Source organism: Loxodonta africana, chromosome X (assembly GCF_030014295.1).
Source record: "Loxodonta africana isolate mLoxAfr1 chromosome X, mLoxAfr1.hap2, whole genome shotgun sequence".
Classification (NCBI taxonomy): domain Eukaryota; kingdom Metazoa; phylum Chordata; class Mammalia; order Proboscidea; family Elephantidae; genus Loxodonta; species Loxodonta africana.
In genome coordinates, this window is record NC_087369.1 from 146,521,005 (window position 1) to 146,543,693 (window position 22,689).

General features: G+C 37.0%; 1 protein-coding gene across 7 annotated transcripts in view; it reads right to left on the reverse strand.

Annotated features, from left to right (window-relative positions):
• The window catches only part of TENM1 (teneurin transmembrane protein 1), a 618,409-nt gene that overhangs the window by 304,492 nt on the left and 291,228 nt on the right, over window positions 1-22,689 (reverse strand). For 3 of the 7 annotated variants that reach the window (XM_064277561.1, XM_064277560.1, XM_064277562.1), the window contains exons 3-4: window positions 13,211-13,338; window positions 6,569-6,589 (exon numbers count right to left, since the gene is read on the reverse strand). In XM_064277561.1, the coding sequence (XP_064133631.1) occupies window positions 6,569-6,589; window positions 13,211-13,338 (149 nt within the window). Of the gene's footprint in view, window positions 1-6,568; window positions 6,590-9,903; window positions 9,917-13,185; window positions 13,339-22,689 lie in introns of all 7 variants that reach the window. The other 4 variants (XM_003414757.3, XM_003414758.4, XM_064277559.1 and 1 more) reach the window with 3 other exon arrangements.

Here is a 22,689-nt window from a genome sequence, read left to right on the forward strand (position 1 = left end):
CTTTTACATTCCCTAACAAACTTTAAAGTTTTCCAGTTCTTTTGGTGTTGTCTGTTGATCATTAAGCATCATTCACAAAAACCAGTTTCCAAATTTAAGTCTCTTGTGAGACACAGTGCAATACTAGTTATGTTTGTAGTTATGTTTGTAGAAGTTTCTGTATGCTGATTACCAATGGTAGATGAAGTAGACAATCTTTTTGAATTTTGTTGATGAAAACTAGAATTGATTTAAAACCCAAACTGATCATCATTTAATACATATTCACACATTTACTCATAGTCATGGGTCGACACGGAGTAAAATATCTTCTCAAAAAAAATCATGCCATTTTTCGCAAAAAAAATTAAAGATTAATGAATAAATATGGATAAATTCAATGAATAAAGAAAATGAAATTAAGAAAACAATTCCATTTACAAAAACATGAAAAAGAATAAAATACTTAGGAATAAATTTAGCAAAAGGAATTGCAACACTAGTACACTGAAAACTAAAAAACACCATTGAAAGAAATTAAAGGCTTAAATAAATGGAAAGACAGTCTATGTTCATGGATTAAAAGACTTAGTATTGTTAAGATGGCAATACTTCCCAAATTGATCTACAGATTCAATGAAATCCCTATCAAAATCGCAACTGCTTTCTTTTGGCAGAAATGGACAAGCTGATCCTGAAATTCATATGGAAATTCAAGGGACCCAGAATATCCTGAACTGTTGACTCTCAGTTCTATTCCATTGATCTATATATTTATCCTATGTATCAAGATCACATTGTCTTGATTCTTGTAGCTTTATAATAAGCTTTGAAATCAGGAAGTGCGAGCCCTCCAACTTTGTTCTTCTTTATCGGGACCGATAAAGAAATAAAACCTCATATTTACAGTCCACTGATTTTTAACAAAGGTGTCAAGGCAATTTGATGGAGGAAAAAATATTCTTTTCAACAAATGATGTTAGGACAACTGTATATCTACATGCAAAAAATAAAGTTGAATCCCTACCTCATACCATACACAAAAATTACTCAAAATTGCTCAAAGAAAGGGGCCACATAAATCAGAGACTACATCAGCCTGAGACTAGAAGAACTAGATGGTGCCGGCTATAACCGATGACTGCCCTGACAGGGAATACAACAGAGAATCCCTGACGGAGCAGGAAAGCAGTGGGATAGAAAACCTCAAATTCTTGTAAAAAGGTCAGACTTAATGGTCTGACTGAAACTAGAAGGACCCCGGAGGTCATAGTCCCCAGACCTTCTGTTAGCCCAAGACAGGAACCATTCCCAAAGCCAACTCTTCAGACAGGAATTGGACTGGACTATGGGATAGAAAATGATACTGGTGAGGAGTGAGCTTCTTGGCTCAAGTAGACACATGAGACTATGTGGGCAGCTCCTGTCAGGAGGTGAGATGAGAAGGCAGAGGGGGACAGAAGCTGGCTGAATGGACACAGGGAATACAGGGTGGAGAGAGGGAGTGTGCTGTCTCATTAACGGGAGAGCAACTAGGAGTATACAGCAAGATGCCTATAAATTTTTGTATGAAAGACTGACTTGATTGGTAAACTTTTACTTAAAGCACAGTAAAAATAAAAATGAAATAAAAAAAAATTGATCAAAGACCTAAATATAGGTTCAAAATCTATGAAACTCTTACATGAAAACACAGGCATTTGGCAAGGGTTTCATAAATATATCAAAAACATAAAGAAAAAATAGATAAATTGAGCTTCATCAAAATTTTTATGCTTCAAAGGACATCACCAAGAAAGTGAAAAGAGAGCCTACAAAATGGAAAAAATATTTGCATACATTATATCTGATAAGAGACTTGTATCTAGAATATATAAAGACGTCTTACAACTCAACAATAAAGGGACAAATAAACCAGTTGAAAAATGGGCAAAGGATTTGAATAGACTTTTCTCCAAAGAAGATATACAAGTGGCCAGTGAGCACATGAAAAGATGCTCAACATCATTAACACGTACCCATTGCAGTTGAGTTGATTCTAGCTCATAGCGACCCTACAGGACAGAGTAGAACTACGCCATAGGGTTTCCAAGGAGTGGCTGGTGGATTGGAACTGCTGACCTTTTGGTTAGCAGCTGAGCTCTTAAACACTATGCCACTAGGCCTTCTCAATATCATTAAAAAAAATCAGCAGGATATACAAATCAAAATAAGATACCATTTCACACCTACTAGAATGGTTAAAATTAAAAAAAAAATTGACTGTAACAAGTGTTCGTGAGGATGTGGAGAAATTGGAACCTTCATACATTGCTGGTGGGACTGTAAAATGGTACAACTGGTGTGATAAACAATTTGTTAGTTCCTCAAAAAGTTACACGTAGAGTTACCATATGACCCAGCCATCGTACTCCTAGGTACAAAAAAAAAAAAATACCCCTAGCAAAATTAAAACATATGTTTACACAAAAATCTGTGCATAAGCGTTCATAACAGCATTATTCATAATAGCTAAAAAGTGAAAACAACTCAAATGTTCTTCAGCTGATGAATGGATAAATAAATTGTGGTATATCCATGCGATGGAATATTATTCAGCCATAAAAAGGAGTGAAGTACTGATATATGCTGCAACATGGAAGAACCTTGAAAGCATGATTTAAAATGAATGAAACCAGACACAAAAGGCTACGTGTTGTGCAATTTCATTTGTATGAAATGTCCAGAATAGATGAATCTATAGAGACAGGACGTAGATCAGTGGTTGCCAGGGGCTGGGGAGAGGGCTTGTGTGGGATGACTGCTAACATCTATGAGGTTTTTTCTCTTTTTTGGGGTAGGTGGAGCTGATGAAGATGTTCTAGAATTAGATAGTGGTAATATTTGTACAACTCTACGAATATACTAAAAATCACAGAATTGTAAAGTTTAAATGGGTGACTTATATGGTATATGAATTATATCTCAAAGTTCTAAAAATATAGTTAGAAGGTATAAATTGCCATAGAATATGCACACACACACACACACATACATATTAACTATCATATATCGTCACAACAGTTGTGATGCGTTTTCAGGTGGCTTTAGAAGGCCACTTGCTACCCAGAAGCTGATATACTATCTCCTGGCATGCACTTTTAGAATTCATGATTAGTAGTACACAGCAGGGATACCTATTTTCTATAGTTTTGCACAATGTTTATTACATGTAGATTATTACGAACACATCCTTCTGGACTTTGGGATGGTAGCAGGAGGGCTGATCAGTTTATCTAGCTTTCTCTTCTTTATCTGAGAATGTGCAGGTCCCCAAAGGACAGGGCACTCATGTCTGTCTAGACTCTTCACATTTACTAAAAGGGCACTTGATAAAGACGTTTCTATGATGAGGCACCTATCCCGTAGTTGAGGGTAATATGGAGCTTGTACTTTTCTTGTACCAGGCCTCAGGAAAGAGAAGCAGCCAGCATAGGAACCAGTTCTCATGGGTCACCATTTGATACAACCTTTGATTTCTACTTTTCAGGATCCTAGAAAATCTTCTCTACTATCAAATTGGAAACTCTGGTGGTGTAGTGGTTAAGTGCTACGGCTGCTAACCAAAAGGTCGGCAGTTCGAATCCGCTAGGCGCTCCTTGGAAACTCTACGGGGCAGTTCTACTCTGTCCTATAGGGTCGCTATGAGTTGGAATCAACTCGACGGCAGTGGTTTTGGTTTTTTGGGTCAATATCAAATTAAAACTTCTTGTCACAGGTGGAATTTCACATCAGAGATTAATAATAGTAATAACTGCTAGCATTTATCAAACACATACTGTGTCAGTTTTTCGAACTTCTACCTCTTATTTCCGAGATATCAAAATGCCTCTTTCAAACTCAATATGCCATATGATTTGGTGTGCCAGCTTATATCTGAGGCTCCTCCCTCCTCTTCCCTCCTGCTTCCTCTGGGACTTTGGTCCCTTCATCATCTTTCTTACTAGCATATTCCCTCTCTATTGGTTTTCTTATTCTCTGTCTTCAAACAAGTAATTCTTCTTTTGGAAAAAAAATGAATAAAATGATCCAACTGCCCCTTAGTCTAGTTATCATACTATTCATCTCCTTCCTTTCCTTGTCAACCTGTCTCTCTCTGCTGCTTCTATTGCTTCATTATCCTTTCACCACTTAGGCTATAACCATCTGCATTCCCCTCTTACCACTCTCCACTCCTTTATTCCTTTCTCCTAAAAAATGTACTCCTCAAGGTTTTTTTTTCAAGGTCAACTAGAATTGGTTTTTTGTGGTTTCCAAGGCCCAGTTCTCAAACTACTTCTATAATAAGTCATCTTTTCATCTTCCTTCTTTTAAGCCTTAATCACTTATCCATCTTATTTCTATTTCTGTACAACAGTTGGTTGCATATGATTTTGCATTGTGTATGTATGTGTGTGTGTGTGTGTCAGTTTCTTCCAGCTTTCCTATTTAACTGGAACCTTCTCAAGGGCAAAAGCTGTGTCTTATGCTTCTTTTGTTAACTTTCCCCAGTACTGAGTACATTTAAAATAGCAGCTTGACTGATATAGCATTTAAGATCGTGAGCTTTTGTATTTCTGAATACTAAGATTTCCTTTTTTTTTTTTCCTCTTGAGATTATTTTAATGGAGGGTTTGAGGCGGTCAGGCATCATTTCTCTTTCATCCCAACTTTTTACTTTTATTCTCTCTGAACCCTTGGAACTGGGATGATGGTACCTGTGTACTGTTCTGGTTGAGACACCCTCAGTAGTATATGTAATGACGATAAGAAAAGAAAACTAAAATGACTAAGGGAAAATAGGAGCAACAAGAAGAGTACAGAAGTAAAACCAAAGACCGTTAACACTGCAAAGGTAAAAGCTAAGAAACAATACATGCTTATTATCTATAGGATTATAAAAGTTATCTCCAGAGAAAATGCAGATTTGTGCACTAAATCCTGGAATTCCAGGACTTGATTTTTCAAAAGGTGTAAATTTTGCATAACTAGAACTACCTTTGACCTCACTTAAAAAAAAAAAGAAAAAAAAAAAAGCTCGTAAGTGTTTGAATTTCTTCCAAAAGTAATACAGGCTAAACACATAAATGAATACTCAACAGAACTGGATATGTATATAGCTGATAAATTTCTACAATGAACTGGTTCCCTTCTAAAAAAAATTTAAAATATTATGAAGATGTTATGGGAAGATAGTCTAGCTTTTGAAGGGATGGTCCGTGAGAATAAATATGCCATTCTACAGCACACCACTTAGAACCCCTGTCAGATGTAGACTATTGGCTTAGAGGGCTCACAAGCCAGGCCCATTTCTTATAGCATCACAGGAAAGGTGTGTAGTAGTTAAAAAGAAAATAAGTAAAATGAGGATCAAAATGAACAAGAATAAAACATTAAACATATATGACCACGAACATTTAACATGAATTTTTTATACCGTAAATAAGTTTTCCTTTTAGCATAGTGAACTCTTTCCATAAATCTGTTTTAGAAGTCAGGTCTCCAGTATGCTTTAGAAAAGCTTTTGTTAAAACTGAAGTATATTGATAAAGTGATTTAATATAGTTGAAAACAAGCTGCAGCACTCGAGCTGGGCCCTCTGAAACCTTGTGTTAGAAAACATCTATATAGCATTATAGGAAACATTTATTGTAATTTGCCATCAATCTTTAAAAATAATAATGTTAAGCTCCCAACATTGTTGTCTTCGTTAGTGCATTACTACTATTTTATTCATGTGGTTTGTTGTTCTCATATGAATTATTCCCAGTTCTACCACAATGTCCTGGGCTCTAATATCCTTTAAGTAAAAGGTACTGGAACTATGGGTTGACTCAAAGGGCAGCTTAGTGCATTTTAACATCCACATGTCCTATGCAGCAATAGTGAAGAATCACAGAATTATACTGCAGAACTGTGTTCCATCTGAACGCACAATGATTACCAGGGGTCAGTGCAGTTCTTTAGCTTGGTACCACAAAATAAACCTTTTATCTACTCACTGGGTCTGTGAAATAAATATCTGTGGAAGCACAAGTAAACTTCAGATTCAACCTGTTATTCAAGACCCACAATTGCCATTGCATAAACTGCCCCAACGTATCTATGCCACGAGTGAAACAAAACAAAACAAAAAATGAGCAAAACACACACGCACACACACACCCCTACTTCATTCGGGCTAGGTCTACAAAGGAAGTTTGTCATAAAAGGTACATTTTGTGCTGTTGTTTAATCTTCAGTCCACAAAGCTTCTTGTTTGTTTGTGTTCGTTTGTGTGTGTGTGTGTGCATAGATATGGCTTCTGTTTTCAGAAGAGTGCTTGCTGGATCTAGATCCCTTGTGTGAAAACACACGACTTGCAAAGTACTCTTAGGGAAGGGATATAAATTTGACTGTAAGTATTGAGAGTTTTAATCGAGGTAAGTTTTACTTAAGCAACTGACCTTGAGAAAAGAATTAAAACAAAAAGCCCCTCAAAAGGGTGTTGAGCTAACAGTAAGGAAAAACTGGGTCCTAATCTCAGCTCTGCCTGTAGCTATCTCTATTATGCAAGGCAAACCACTTAAACTTCTTGTGTTGTCTTTTTTAACTGTCAAACAAGGATAACAATAGCTGCTATATCATAAAACTCTTATGTTGATCAAAGACATTAAAGTATTTTGTGAAATTGGAGATGCTCGCTACGTGCAGACTATTATTGTTATATACGTGTCAAAAATCCAAACTTATAAGGCAGAAAACTGGGAATTAATTATTTGAATTACAACAGAATTCTCTGCAAGTACTTTAAATAGCAAATATTGTTCACGAATTTTGCAGATATATATTTCAATCCCTGGAGCATGCCACTTTTGCAAAGATAGGCCCACTTATAATTGTTCTTATAACTGTGGAATTCAGAATCACTGAACCCTGGGATGTACAGTTGGAAGGAACCTTGGAGCTAAGTTAGTCCTGCTACATCACCAGTGTTTCTCAAAGCCTTAGCAGCTGCAAAGAGAATGGAGGACAAAGAAAGGAAAGGGGAAGAGAATGGCAGGCTTGGCAGGAATCTGCTTCCCTCTCTCATTTTATCTGAAGGAACTTGGCTTTTTATCTGTTTGATATTTGTAAATTCAGGGTACGATTTAATTTGCGTTATTCACTGCCCATTACCTCTCTCCCCAAAGGTTTGAAAGCTAACTCTCATTGTTCAGATGACAGACTAGAGCCCAGAGAGGTGAAGCTATTGTCACTATTTGCTCTTGGCTTAAAAAAAAAAAAAATAGTGGAAAAGACAAAGCATCTTCACAACAGGCTATAAATTGTGCCATATCAACCAGTAATCTGTTGTTTACGTGACTGGATATTTAGCAGACACTGACTAGAAAATGTCATTTTTTCCTTTCAACTTTGTGGAGATAGATCTTGTAGGATGAATTTAAAAGAAATACCACTTTCCCCCAAGGCTAGCCTTTTGCAAAATTGTAGAGGAGATAAAGGCTGTCTTTAGTATCCTTTTAGTTCTCTCTCTCTCCACTCACCCTTCTATGTCCTAGGTGTGCTATTTTGACATCCAACCTGCAGGAATCCAATGCCCTCAACTACTCAACAAATTTCATCCTTGCATAGGTTGCTAATGACAATGCTGAATTTTACCTGAGCCCTGTCCTTTCAGAAAACATTGCTGGTTAAGCAATTCCTCTAACATTTTGTTTTCCAAAATCCTCCCACCCTTTTATGTTCTGGAAAACTACCCTTCCCCATAAGACTTAGATAGAACTTCCTGTCTGGTCTTTTGCATCACTCCCACAAGGCTTGGGTGTGACTTCCTTGTTTACTTGTGACAAGGTCAAACACAGACCCTCAACTTCCTATTCTTTGTCTCATGAATAATTAGCTGATATTAAAACTGTTTGTCACCCGGAACTAGCCAGGCACGGAGATAAACATTCCCTGTTTGGCTAACTTGCCGAACAGGCAAGTCATTCTCAACTGTAAACCACCTATGTGTAGCTTGTCTACTCCTCCCTACAAAGCCACCCTGGAGGTCCTCTGGATACTCTCCCTACTGGGACAGCTTGAATAAAACCAATTTCCTTACTTTTTCGGGTTTTGTCTTTAACATTTCCTTATTGAAAACTGTTATGGATTGAATTCTCATTGCCTTCTGGTCGATTCCGACTCATAGCAACCCTACAGGACAGAGTAGAACTGTCCCATAGGGTTTCCAAGGCTAGAAGTCTTTACAGAAGCAGTTACTGCCACATCTTTTTTCTGCAGAGCAGTTGGTGGGTTCTAACCGCTGACCTTTGGTTAGCAGCCAAGCTCTTAACTGCTGGATTGAATTAACCCTTTACCCTCAAGCCGATTCTGATTCATAGAGACCCTATAGGACACAATAGAACTGCCTCATAGGGTTTCCAAGGAGTGCCTGGTGAATTTGAACTGCTGACCTTTTGGCTAGCAGCAGTAGCCCTTAACCTCTGCGGCACCAATGGTTCCTGGATTGAATTATGGCCCGCAAAATATGTGTTGGAATCCTAACTCTTATACCTGTGGATGTAATCCCATTTGGAAATAGGGTTTTCTTTGTTAGGTTAATATGGACATAACAGTGTAGGGTGTGCCCTAAACTTAATCACCTCTGAGTAATATAAATAGCAGCATAGTCACCGAGACTAGCAAGCATATACCGGGGGAAGACAGACACTATCTGAAGATAATGGAGGCAGATTAATCTATAAACCCTGGAACTCCAAGAATTGCTGGCTCCTGGAAGCTGAAATAGGCAAGGAAGGTTGTGCCCCTAGAGCCACATGCTGAATTTGGACTTTCGGCCTCCTGAACTGTAAGAAGAAAAACTTCTGTTTTTCAAAGCCACTCACTTGTGGTATTTGTCACAGCAGCACTAGATAACTAAGACAAAAAACCTCTTCAGCAATTTGTGTATTTAGATTGTGTTACGTTATTACAATAACAGATAAAAAAATACAAGACTTGGAACCAGGAGATCTTGGTTCCAGTCCCAGTTCTTTCTCGGTGACTTTGACCTTTCTGGACTTCAATTTCTCTGTCTTTAAATTGAGTTGGATTAGGTAATCTGTAAGATTTTAACATTCTATATTTGTTGGTAAATCACCTCATAATTATTTTTAGATTATTTTATTTATGAATGTTACATGACTCAGGCCTAGGAATAAGTCTTTTATTTGTTCATACTGTCTGTTCTGTTTAAAGTGGTTGTTATGTAATGTTTACTGGTTAAATAGAGTTAGTCATGACTAGTTTGTAAGCTTCTAAGGCAACAGGAGTTGTTTTAATACAATTCCTTAAACTCTACAAATGTTTATTGAACAACTGACAACTTAGATTTTTCTGATAGATTAGAGCATCTGGTTGTGATTTATGCCTTCTTTTTGAAAGGCTAGAATATTTTTTAAAAAAAAATTAGCATACTAAATGTCTATAATCAAATATTCTTTTTTCTTTCATTTGGAAAACTAAGTGATAAAATTCCTCTATCTCCTACTGAGAAGCAGATACATATTCAGTGGAATTTGACTTTTTAAAAGTACCATTCTAGAGGGTCGCTATGTGTCGGAATCGACTCTACAGCACTGGATTTTTTTTTTTATTTATTACCATTCTACTCATCCATCACTCTAATGAAAACGGTGATGGTAATTAAAAACAAAAAAGGTTATTTTGATAAGTAGAGATCAAACTTTAAAGAGAGAAAACATCTAAATTCCAAAAGGCCATCATTCACAAAAAAGTTGATATCAGTTTGAAAGCAGGATCTGAAGTATATAACAGGATGTCAACAGTATTCAAAAACTGAAGGTGATTTTCCAAATCTTTTGGCCCAGTGACTGCTGTTAGTTGCTGTTGGGCCCAGTAATAATTACTGCTAAATTAAACAATGTGCCAGGGACTGTGCTACGTGCTTTACACTCATTGTCTCATTTATTCCTCACAATAACCATATGGGACAGGTACTATTACCCTTATGCTACAGATGAGGATACTCTAGCTTAGCAAGGTTGTGTCAATTGCCCGAGGTTGGAGGGCCAGTAAATGATGCAGTATTCAAAGCCAGGGCTGTCTAACTCCAGAGACCTGGCTCCTAACTACAATGATACAAAGCTCAATTCTCTACGAGAGTATATTTTAACGCATGTTGCATCATTATTAAGACAAGATTCTAGAAATATATATCTATGGGGTTAATGATGTCTGTTGTTAGTTGCTGTCCATTCAGTTCCAACTCATGGTAACCTTGTGTATAACAATGATCTAGAAAATCATAAAGGATACAGCTGACCATTTGAAATTGTCCTTAAAGTATATCTTCTAAAACTTTGGTTTAGTATACATATGGTATTATAAAAGAAAAGTTATTTTTTATTCGATAAGTAATATGCAGCGAAGACTTAATGTAGCAGAACGATGATGTGCAGTTACAGTTAAAGTTTTGTTTAGGCTTCTGGAAAAAGTCAGTTTAAATTAAAAATATACATGTGATATCAACCCTTAAAGATTTTTCTTAATAAAGTGTTAAATTGAAATTGGTTGGGCTTATTTGTTGTTACAATTGAGCAGAAACTAAAAAATTTTCATTTATGAAACTTGTCACAACATATATAGAATTTCTCTAAAATCTATCGTGAATAGACTCTGGGGCCTTGCTTCTATTGTCACGTCTACACTGTACTGAAATGTATTTTCAATTGCCTCTTCTGCAAGAAGAATTGATGCTTTTGAATTATGGTATTGGCGAAGAATATTGGATATACCATGGACTGCCAGAAGAATGAAAAACTCTGTCTTGGAAGTAGTACAGCCAGAACGCTCCTTAGAAGCAAGAATGGTGAGACTCATTCTTGCATATTTTGGACATATTATCAGGAGGAACCAGCCCCTGGAGAAGCACGTCATGCCTGGTAAAGTAGAGGGTCAGCGGAAAAGAGGAAGATCGTCAATGAGATGGGTTGACACAATGACTGCAACAATGGGCTCAAACACAGCAACACTTGTGAGGATGATGCAGGACAGGGCAGTGTTTTGTTCTATTGCACATACGGTCGCCATGAGTTGGAACCCACTTGATGGCGCCTAACATTTAACAATAACAACATGATCTCCATGATATAATAGATGTAAAATGCTTGGAGCAATGCTTGTTGTTGTTATTGCTAGATGCCGTCAAGTCCGCTTTGACTCATAGCTACCCTACATACCACAGAAAGAAACACTGTCTGGTCCTGCACCATTCTCACAATTGTTGCTATGTTTGATAACATTGTTGCAGCCATTGTGTCAATCCATCTCATTGAGGGTCTTCCTCTCTTTCATTGACCTTCTACTCTACAGCATGATGTCCTTCTCCAGGGACTGATTCCTCCTGATAACATGTTCAAAGTATGTGAGACGTAGGCTCACCATCCTTGTTTCTAAGGAGCATTCTGGTCATACTCCTTCCAAGACAGATTTGTTGGGCACATAGTAATTGCTTAATAAATTTCAGCCACCATCATCAACCTCCTTTGAGAAAAGGAATCATAGAGACGTGAATTAGAATACAAAATTGAATGTGCTCTGACGACAACTATGTGATGACCTTCTGCTATCTTGCATGTTTCATTTTCCTAAAACCGATCATCGATGTTTATCAGTGTGAATGGCAAGAATCCCCTGGGCAGATGATACCAAGAGGTAGATCTTACATCTGAAGATACAGGTGAATCAAATAGGAAAGAGAGAAGTTGAGGGAGAAAAAGCAGGTAAAAAAGGTAAGGAAGAAAAAGTCCAAGTGTATCAGATCCTTTGCTCTGCCGCCTCTGATCCCTGTGCTCCTCTCAGCCCTTTTCATCAGCAACAATGAAACTGCAGGGAAAGGTTAGCCCAGGCTGTAAACAGCATTTCCAAACAGGGAGGTAAAGCAAACCGCATCATAAATTGAAAACTAGAACAAACCATATTATTTTCCTGAACCCTAAGCACCAATTTTTACTGAAGCATGGACCCAAGCAAAATTAGTTTTTCAAAAACCAAAACGAGGCAAACGAACAAACAAAAAAACCCACCACCATCAACCCACCAAAAGAAACTGAACCACAAGTAAAGAGTAGTAATCCAAACAACTAAAGGAGAAAATAATATCTTATTTGGAACTAAAGAACCAACTATAAAACTACCTTGTCACCTCTATAAAATTGCAAGCTTCTTGAGGGTAGGGTCTGGGTTATTTATTTACTTACTTTTAACCAAAAAACCAAACCTGTTGCCATTGAGTTGATTCCGACTCATAGCGACCCTACAGGACAGAGTAGAACTGTCCCATAAGGTTTCCAAGGAACGCCTGGTGGGTTCGAACTAACAAATTTTTGGTTAGTAGTCGAGCTCTTAACTTACTTTTGATCACCTAAAAATGCCTACAATAGTGCTGGCTATACATTTTGTTCTCAGTTTCTACTTTCTGAATTACCTTCCTGAAATTTTACGTGGTTCAAACCCCTTTGTACTGAATCCTTTTTCAAGAGAACTCTTGATTAAAAAAAACTTCCTGCTATTTCCAACACTTATATTTTAAGGCTAAGATCAATCAATGTGAATAAGATGTTGGGAGTGCCAGTACTGTGACATTTATCGTAAATAAGACAGGTAGTTCAAGCTCATCTTGGTTAAATTTAACAATTCAGTACTCAACGTGTTTTTTCTTTTCCTCAGCTAGGAAGAATTCATGCTCCCCCATTCTGACATAAACATTCACTCTCACATTAAACAGAAAATACTTTTTCTTATTCTAAACGGAAGAAATTTCCATATACCCTTTGTAAAATGTTAAATATAAATGCTGGGCTTGGACACAGAGAACTTAATCAAAATCCCTCTTTGCTCCAGGGTAGTTATATGCAAAATGCAATTTCCATTGTATTGAAACCTCCACCCTGTAAATATTTATCTATTTTCAGAATTGCCAATATATTTGAAAACTTTAATTGGTTTATACTTGAGGCTCTGGAGAAAAGGAAAATTTGTTTTCACAAGACATTTCCATGTATTTATATTCTGTCCACGTAGAGTACTTCTTTTGGGTGATCATGAATTTTTAACGTGAAGTGAAACCATTCCATATTTGGTCCTAATGACCAAATTAGAAGAAAAGTAATCAATAATCAATCAATCATTTTATCACTGTACCTTTTTTCTCTGACTTATCGGAAACTTTTCCTCCAATTGGAGAGTAAGTAGTATCCATGGACTCGGTCCCTCTGTTCCCCTTGCTAACTCCATTTTCATAGAGCTGTCCTTCAACTGGTTGCAACTGCCAAGTCAGGCCGAACAAATGTACTGCTGCAAGAAAACAAGCCATATATTAACTTATTCCAGACTTGCTGAGAAGGTGTCCAAATCAGGTGTCCCTTTGCACCTAAAAATGTAATCACCAGTTTTTTTTTTAGTTAGGCCAAGCCAGTGTGAGATTATACCTACATAGTTCATGTAGGTACTTTTCCAAGTAGCTGTTGTTAAACTTTGAGGCTGAAGCTATCCCAGTGACAGGGTTAGAAGCTGGAGTATTAGTTAACCAGCTATAGCTGGTTTGGGCTCTGCTCCTCAATCCTGCGACCTCTTTCTTTTTCATTTCCCTTAGTCATGTAACTCTAGTTTGCATATGGAAACTGCAGGCTAATGGTGGGCAGGCTACTGCCAGAACAATGGAGGTCTTCTCTACAAGTATGATTCAATTCAATTTAGCAAATATTTCCTGAGGGCTTAGTATATACAAGGTACTATGATAGTTGCTTCAAGTGTTAAAATTGAGATGCTTATTGGGGTATGAGTTGGCAGTAATACAAGTATAAAATAAGCATAATATAAAGCAGAATAAGTGATAATGAGGGAGGTTCAAATTGCTATCAGCGGATTTAAAAAAAATACCCGGTGTTGGTCAGTGCTTAGGAAATCGGGAGTATAAAATCACAACGACCTTTTTGGAGGACAATTTGGCACCATTTATCAAAAGAATTAAAATCAGGCTTACCCTTTGAGTAAACAATTAAATTTCTATTAACTAACTCTAAGGAATTTAACTATGAATGTGTACCAAAGGCTCTCAATTGTAACATTTAAAAATAATATTAGAAAGTTATGATCAATCTAAATATTCATCAAAAGGGGATTAATTAAATAACTGATGATATAATAAATAATACAAGATTATGTGGCTATTAAAATCATGTTGCAGAAGACTATGTAATGGCATGGGAAATTAGTTATGATGCAGTAAATGAAAACTATCAGGCTACTATACAATATGAATAGTATGATCGAAGTTTGGTGTGTGTGTATGTGTGTGTGAGTGTGGGCGTGTATGTGTGCATGTGTTCGTGTCTAGAGAGAGAAAGCGCTGGGAGGATATACAGTAATGTGTTAACAGTACTGGGGGTTTGTGTAGGATTTTTATTTCTTATTTATGATTTCTCTAATTTTTATATTTTTTACAATGAATATGAGTGATGTTTGCCATCTGGGGGAAAAAAGCTTTTTATGTTAAAACAAATAGTTTAAAGGAATGATAAATTACAAGTGACTGGAATGATCAGGGATGATTTTAAGAAGGAAGTAGGATTATAAATGGATCTTAACAGATGTGTAGGGCTTTGATGGGTGGCAACAATGGGCGGGGTGGTGGCCGATTGAACACACTACAACTTCATAAAACACAAGATGTAGTTGTGGCAAAGGAAGTTGCTGGGTTTCATTGGAGTCTAGCTATTTCTAGTTGCTAGTGGAAGTTAGGAAACCCTGGTGGTGTAGTGGTTAAGTGCTACAGCTGGTAGCCAAAGGGTCAGCAGTTTGAATCCACCAGGCACTCCATGGAAACTCTATGGGGCAGTTCTACTCTGTCCTATAGGGTCGCTATGAGTCAGAATCGACTCGATGGCACTGGGTTTGGGTTTTTTTTTTTTTAGTGGAAGTTAAGGGTGGAAAGGTAGATCAGGGCCACATTATGGAGGACCTTGAATGCCGGACTTCGATATTTAGATTCACTTTAATAAGCAACAGGTAGACATTGCCAGGCAAATAAGTATCATCAGAATGCCCTTTGTAGAAAGATAAGTCTAGTAGTTGTGTTGAGGAGGATGGACTGACAGCCTAAGGATTAGGCAAGAATACCGATTTGGATGGCATTGCAATAGTCTAGATGAGAAGTAATGAGTGTCTCAGTTACGGTGGTGGCAGCTGGAATACAATGGAGAAGTTGCATAAATGGCATCTCTGGAATTGGTGACAGAATTTGTGTGTTGTGGGAGGGCACACGGAAGTGAGGAAAAGTAAGGAGTCCAAAATAGTTCAAGTTTTCAGCCAGAGTAACTGAGAGAATGATGGATCCATTAAGAGTAACGGAATCTTTTGAATGACCACTCGTAAACTTTTAAGACTTCAGGCACTATACAACAAACTAGGTAGTAAAACAGAAGCACTAAACAAGTTATTAGGCCAATTAACTGGGATGTCCCATGAAACAATGACCCTAAACCTCCTAACCATGAAACAAAATCCCATGAGGTTTTTGGTTGTACACAAAAAGCCTCAGCAGACACTCATTTTTTTTGTTGTTATTATAAATATATCTATCAAGGCACAACAATTAGTTTCTATTTGCCTGGAACAACAGCGGAAGAAGGAGAGTCAGGAATAGGAAGAAGATATGGAATGTGTGGCTAATTGCCTCCATGAACATCTGCCTCCTTTGCCATGAGACCAGAAGAACTGGATGGTGCCCGTCTACCATTATTCAACATTCTGATCAAAGATTCTATAGAAGAATTCTGATCAAGAGGGGGGAAATGAGAACAAAATTTTAAATTCTCATGGACTCCAGACTTCCTGGAGCCATGAAGGTCAGATGAACACCTGAAACTACTGCCCTGAGATAATCTTTAAACCAAAAATATCCCCTGAAGTCTTCTTAAAACCAAACAGTAGTTTAACTTAACTAGTAAGAAACACTTGCCTTGAGCATTATGCTCTTTTAAGAACTATCTACATGGGATCAAATTGACAACAGCAGCTCAAAAGATTAGAAAGGAATCTTACGGGGCAGTGAGTTTTTGTTAATGAGGGAGGAACAATTCAGAAAAGGACAGTGAGAATGGAATGGTACCTGCAGAAACTGTTGAGTTGGTGTATGTTTTGCTGTGTATATTCTCAACAACACCACCAGAATAAATAAAATTAAAAAAAAAAAGAGTAAGGGAATTCTGCACTTAGCCCAGAGCTTGTTACAAATAGTTGGTGCTTCTTCAAACTGAATTCTATTTTCTGTTGAATGATGAATAGTTGAACAGGAGGTCTGGGGCAGGATGAGGAGATGGAAAGAATACAATGAATTCAGTTTTGGGAATGCTGGGCTCCAGGGGCTGATGGGCCATCCCAGTAGTGATGTTCAGAGGAGGTTTGAAGTTCAAAGGTTAGGACAAGACTGCAGTCATCTGTACAGAGGCAACAGCTGAAATTGTGAGAATGAAGGAGGTCACTGTCGGGAAAGAAAAGTGCCTGGGAAATACTTTCATTTGTTTTCTCATTGCATTTTTCTAACATCAACCAAATCTTATGGAGGGGTTAACAACAACAACAAAAAAGTTTATGTTCCTAAGCCATCTGATGTTTTTCTTTGTGTTCCTAAATCTACTGAAAGGGGCTAATTTATATGTCAAACACTCATATACAGTATATGAATTAGTGACTGAGAATAGAAAAGCTAGCCAGTTAGCCTATTTAAAAATCACTCATCCACTTTTAGTTGGAGCTGAAGAGATTTCTAACACCTACCTCCTAATTTATCCTTAAAATTTTAAACATTTAATTGGTTTCTACCGTTTTCTTTGGATTAAGGCCAGTGCTGCCTGATGAATTTCTCTCGCAATTATTGGAAACAATTGAAACTCATAAGATAGTGGTTCTGAGTGAGATGTGGTAAGGCATTTTAATAAAGCTATATTAGCAGCATTTCGGGGATTTCCTTGCCAAAGGACTCAAAGTTTGGTAGAGTTAACGTACTTGTTCCAATTAATGTGTTTCTCGGGTTTAGTAGAAAATTTGGTCTACTGTGCCCCCAAATAATTTGAATATGATGGATATTAAGCACTATATTGAAAATGTGTTTGAGTCCCCTGGTTCAGTTCCTTTTGTAAAATTAGATGGGCCATATGGAATAAAAGGCATAGTAGCTCTCATTTTGAAGATCAAGGGGGTTATTTTATATACTCTATTTAAGTTAAGCCAATTTCCTGAGGGTACTCAAAAATAAGAGAGAAAATGCATGTGGTGAGAATTACTTCAAAATAATAGAGTAAGGATTAATTTTTCACCATCAAATGAAATGGACTGCTTCTAGCCAATTAAGACAGATAAAGAGGTATGGACACATTTAGTTGAACACCATTTGAGGGCAGTGAACCTTTACAATTTTTTGAGTTTACTATACCTTCCCCAGGGAACAAGCTGTTTGGAATGTGTATTTGTATGTATATGTTATAAAAATTAATTTACTTGCTACAGACCACGGGTATCATGGCAAGGCTACTGGCCTTTGTCATCCCGAAACTAAACTTCTATTTTCTGTTGTGAATGGAAGCCAAAAAGTGGCTTTATATGCAGGGTAGACTGAGGTCACTAAATAACTCCAGTGTTTTGCATTTTATTAGAAATAAATAATATTTTGTCCCTACTAAGACCAATACATAAAATTATGTTGTCCTTTGGAATATAACAACGCTCCACCAGAAAGATGGGGTAGTACTTCTATGCGGATGTTTATTGAGTCATTCAACAAACATTTTTACAGCACATTCTGGGTACATCGGAAATGTTGGGGATATGGGCAAGGGTAATATTAAAAATATTTAACAACAGTACTGCATAGGCACTGCCTAGTCAAAATGGATATCAGACAAAAACAACTAGTGTGGCCTAACCAGTACACACTGGCTGAAGATCAACTATGGCCACAGGATAAAGAAGGTACAGTCCTTGGCTTCTAGAGGATTCCGGTCTGGATCTATGCTATGTGATTACAGTCACTTAGCTACATAGGCGAGGCCACCAAATCCAAATATACACATTGTGAGCTAACTGGCTAGAATTAAGGGTATAATAGATAATCAACAGTCAGGGCAGTGTTAACTTATATCCATATATGGAATCAACAAATATTTTTTGTGTGCTTACTTTATGCCAGGCACTGTTTTTCTAAGTTTGCAGCAGTGAATAAAATAGATAAAATCTCTACTCTTCCTGAACTTATATGAGATGGTGGAGGGGTTAAGACAGGCAGATAATGAATAAATACGTCATATAATTAGTATAATATTAATGTCATTGAAACAAAGAAACAAATAAATGAGACAATGGCAGGAAGTTGTAAGTGTTAGGAAGAAAAAAAGAATAAAGATAGTCAGAGAAAGCCTCTCAGGAAGGTAATATTTGAATCAAGGCCTGAATGATGTGAAACCATATGAATATCTGGTGGAAGGGCTTCCCTATCTGGTGGAAGAGCTTCCCAGGCAGAGGGAACAGAAGTTACGAAAATCCCTGAAGTCTTACATGGAGTGTGTGAGGAACACTGAGGAGGCCAGTGTGGAAGCTCAGTCAGGAAGGGAAAAAGTAGTAGGAAAACATCATACACACAAGACCTGGACCCATAATCCTGTTATCTCTGTGCTCTAACCAACTTCACTAACTGGTCATCAATAAACAAGAAGAGAATAAAACCTAAGCCAAACCCATTGCTGGAGTCCACTCATAGTGGCCCTATAGGACAGAGTAGAATGGCCCCATAGGGTTTCCAAGGCTGTAATCATTACGGAAGCAGACCACCACATCTTTATCCTGAGGAGCAGCTGGTGGATTCAAACCACCAACCTTTTGGTTAGCAGCCAAGCGCTTAACCACTGTGCCACCAGGGCTCCTTATAAAAGAATTTTTAGAAAGTAATAAAACTAGAATCTTACACACCAGAACATATATCTTCCAATGAGTATTGCTAGTTTAAAGTAGATGTAATATAAATACCACTGCCCCCAAACAAGGTCAAAGTTATTTTTCCTAAAGGCATGCAATATATAGAAATATATATCCCCAATGAGCAGAGATTAACACTACTTAGATATCTCAGGAGGTACTAGTCCACTCATTTGTACTTCACTGAAATTCAATGGCTGGACAAGATGTGTATGCCTATGCAGATATTCCAGGAGTAATGTTGCTCCAGCTGATTGAGAATGATATAGTCCCTAATGCCCTTTTAACAAATGTTCCCTGGTGATGAGCCCTGTAAATTTTATAATAATTATCCTTATTGTTTTATCAAATTGCAATAAAAAATTTTTTTTATGTTCTGAAATTATAATATCATTACAAAGTTAAGGTAACAAATGGATTCTCTTGCTGTCCCCAATTGTCCAACTCAATCAAGCACTTCGGACCTCAAGGTAAGCTGACTCCATGGACAGAAGCTCTTCTTAACTTGCACATTTCTATAGGCTGAAACTTCCAAGTCTCTCTGCAATCTCTGTTAGGCTGTTGGGCTTTAGTTAATTTTGATTAAGACTGATGGTCTCTAGTAACATTTGTTATCAATAAGCTTTTCCCATTCCATTCCCCTTCAAGGCAAGAGGCATTCCTACGGTCTCTGCCTTATCCATCTATAAGGGAGAGACCGTAGGAATGCTTCAGAAATTGATGTAGGAAATAAATGCTGGATGACCTTGGCCTGTGCTGCCCTAATATGGTAGCCACTCAACACCTGTGGCTACTGAGCACTTAAAATACGGTTAATCAGAGTAATATGTGATGTGAGTGTAAAATAGACGCCAGATTTTAGAGACTTACTATGAATGTAAAATATCAGATTCATAATTTTTATATTCATTACATGTTGAAATTTATTTTAGACATATTAAACAAAATTTTAAATTAAATTCACCTGTTTCTTTTTACTTTTTTAATGTGGCTCCTATAAAATTTGGAGCCCTGGTGGCACAGTGGTTAAGAGCTTGGCTGCTACCCAAAAGGTTGGCTGTTCCAATCCTCGGAAACACTATGGAGCAGTTCTACTCTGTCCTGTAGAGTCTCTATGAGTCGGAATCGACTACATAGCAATGAATAAAAAAAAAACAGCAATGAATAGGGTACGGTAATTATAAAACTTAAACTACATATGTGGCTCACATTGTATTTCTATTGGACAGTGCTGGTTTTGTCTATCTAGAACATTTCACAAAGATGTATGGTGTTTCTCTTATAGCAGCCTATCATAGAAAAAAAAAAGAACCTACTATATTATATTGTGGACATGTATGTCTGCATTCGCCATTAATAAACACTCAAAAGGCAGGAACCATGTCTTCTTCATCTTGTATTCATGGTACCTAATCCAGAGCCTAGTAGTCAGAAAGTATTCCACTTATACACTGCTGATAGGAGTGTAAAGTGGTAAAGTGGTTTTGGAGAGAATTTTGTGATAGCTCGCAAATTTAAGTCTGATCTGCAACCGATCGTGGGGATGGTGCAGGATCTTGGAACATTTCATTCAGTTGTGCATGGGACTGTCTTGAGCTGGGGGCTGACTCGTTGGAGAATAACGGCAACAACATCAAAATTTAAATGAGGAATGTTTCTTGACCAATGAATTCTATTTCTAGAAATCTGCACTAAAGAAATAATCGCATATATACATAAAGAGGCAAGTACAAGGAAGTTCATTGTAGCTTTGTTAACAGAATGGTTTTGTTAATATTGTCAAAAACAATCAGAACAATCCATATGCCCATCTATGGGAGAGCGGTAAACCCATACAACAGAACAGTATGTAATAATGAAAAGAACTGATACTGAAATACTATCAGACATTGGAAGAATGAGAAGAAATGAAAACTAAGCACAACGTGGGATCCTCAATAAATCCTGGAACAAAAAAAGACAGTGAAAAAACTGGTGAAATCTGAGTTAAAGTCTGTAGCTTAGTTGTACCAGCGTTAATTTCTTAGTCTTGGTGATTGTACTATGGTTATGCAAGATATTAACATTGAGGGAAGCTGAGTGAAGGGTTACAGGGATTCTGTGCTATGTTTGCAACTTTTCTTTAAACCCAAAATTATTTCAAAAGAAAAAGCCAAAAAGAGAGGAAAAAGAACTGATTCAGTGGTGTGCCGAACCTGGATGATAACTGGTTTATAAAGGGGTCAGGATCAACTCAATGGCAATGTGTTTGGTTTGGTTTTAACTGTACACATCTCTTCCAGAGTCCACCATCAGTGACTTGATATTGGTAGTTGAAATCAACCATGGTAGGAGTATCACAGCTTTTTGGCCCAAATACCTGGTTGTTAAACATTTACCACATATCATTGGATATGTACTGACATGAAAAGAGCCCTAAGATTTGTATGAAAAAGATTATAGAACAACACAGATCCCATGATCCTATTTAAGTAAAAAACATGTATACAAATATGTAAATGTGTGAAAAGTGAACTGGAAGAAGGCATACGAAACTACTGATCTTTACAGCAAAGAGCTAAGAGAATTGAAAGGGTACTTCGACATTTTCATAGTACTGTTAAAATCTTTTATAATGACAATGCATTCAAGTATTATGTGATAAAAATATTAAGTTCTCAAAAAAACCTTTGTTGAGCTGAGCATTGTTTTATTCCATCTCTTTTAGTGGGCTTCGGTCTGAAATGGAGCTTTTTGAAACATTTTAAAGCAGCAGAACCATTCAACAATTAAATATCAGTAACCCCAAAACATATAAAGCAGACAAAAACAAAACTCATTTGACTGAAAGGGTGTGAGGGTCCAAAAGCCTTGCCTATAAGCTCCAAAAAATATGGTTTCAAATCCACTGGCCTTAAAAAAATTATCCTCAAAATATTTGAAAAAGAAAAATTTGCTTGCTGGGAAGAATTCCTTTTAGACATTTAAATTAATTGGAAAATCTTTATAATGCTGTGTCCAGAGACAGGACAAACACCCATGTTATTCTGTATCTACTGGTGTTTTGTATACACTCTTGTACAGGTAATATTTAAATCCATTTAATAACAAAGAATATAATGATTCAATAAATGTATCAGTGAATCTTTAAGTTGCAAGACTTTTTAGGCAAAAACAACTTTTACTTGCATTCAAGGAATGCATCTTGCATCTTAAAATGCACACCTATTCAACTTGGGATGTTATAATTTATTTGTTGCAACAATTTTTGTCCAAATTTTCTAATTGGACTAAATAAACCTATTTAGAAATATTTTCAAATCCGTCACACAAATAAAGTCCTGACCGTTATGAATGATGTCCTAAGTTTCAAATCATTCCAAGACAAAAGCATGAGATATTTTTCAAGATAATTTGTTTTTCTTTTTTGTCAGCAATTTTTTCCCTACCAGGTTCCCTTACATACCTTGCTTCATGTTCCTTCAGGCTAAGAAATGCTACTGCTTTTGTACTTTAATTCCAAAGCTTATCAAAGCTACATATCTACTAGTACGTTGGACAGTTCCCTTCCTGAAAAATACACCAAGGGCATTACCCAGATGGTGACCTCTGATGACTTCAGGCTTTCAATTTAGCTTCTATGGGAAGCGATCTTACCAGACTGATACTTTGTCGACATTGCAAAAATAAATTCTACTT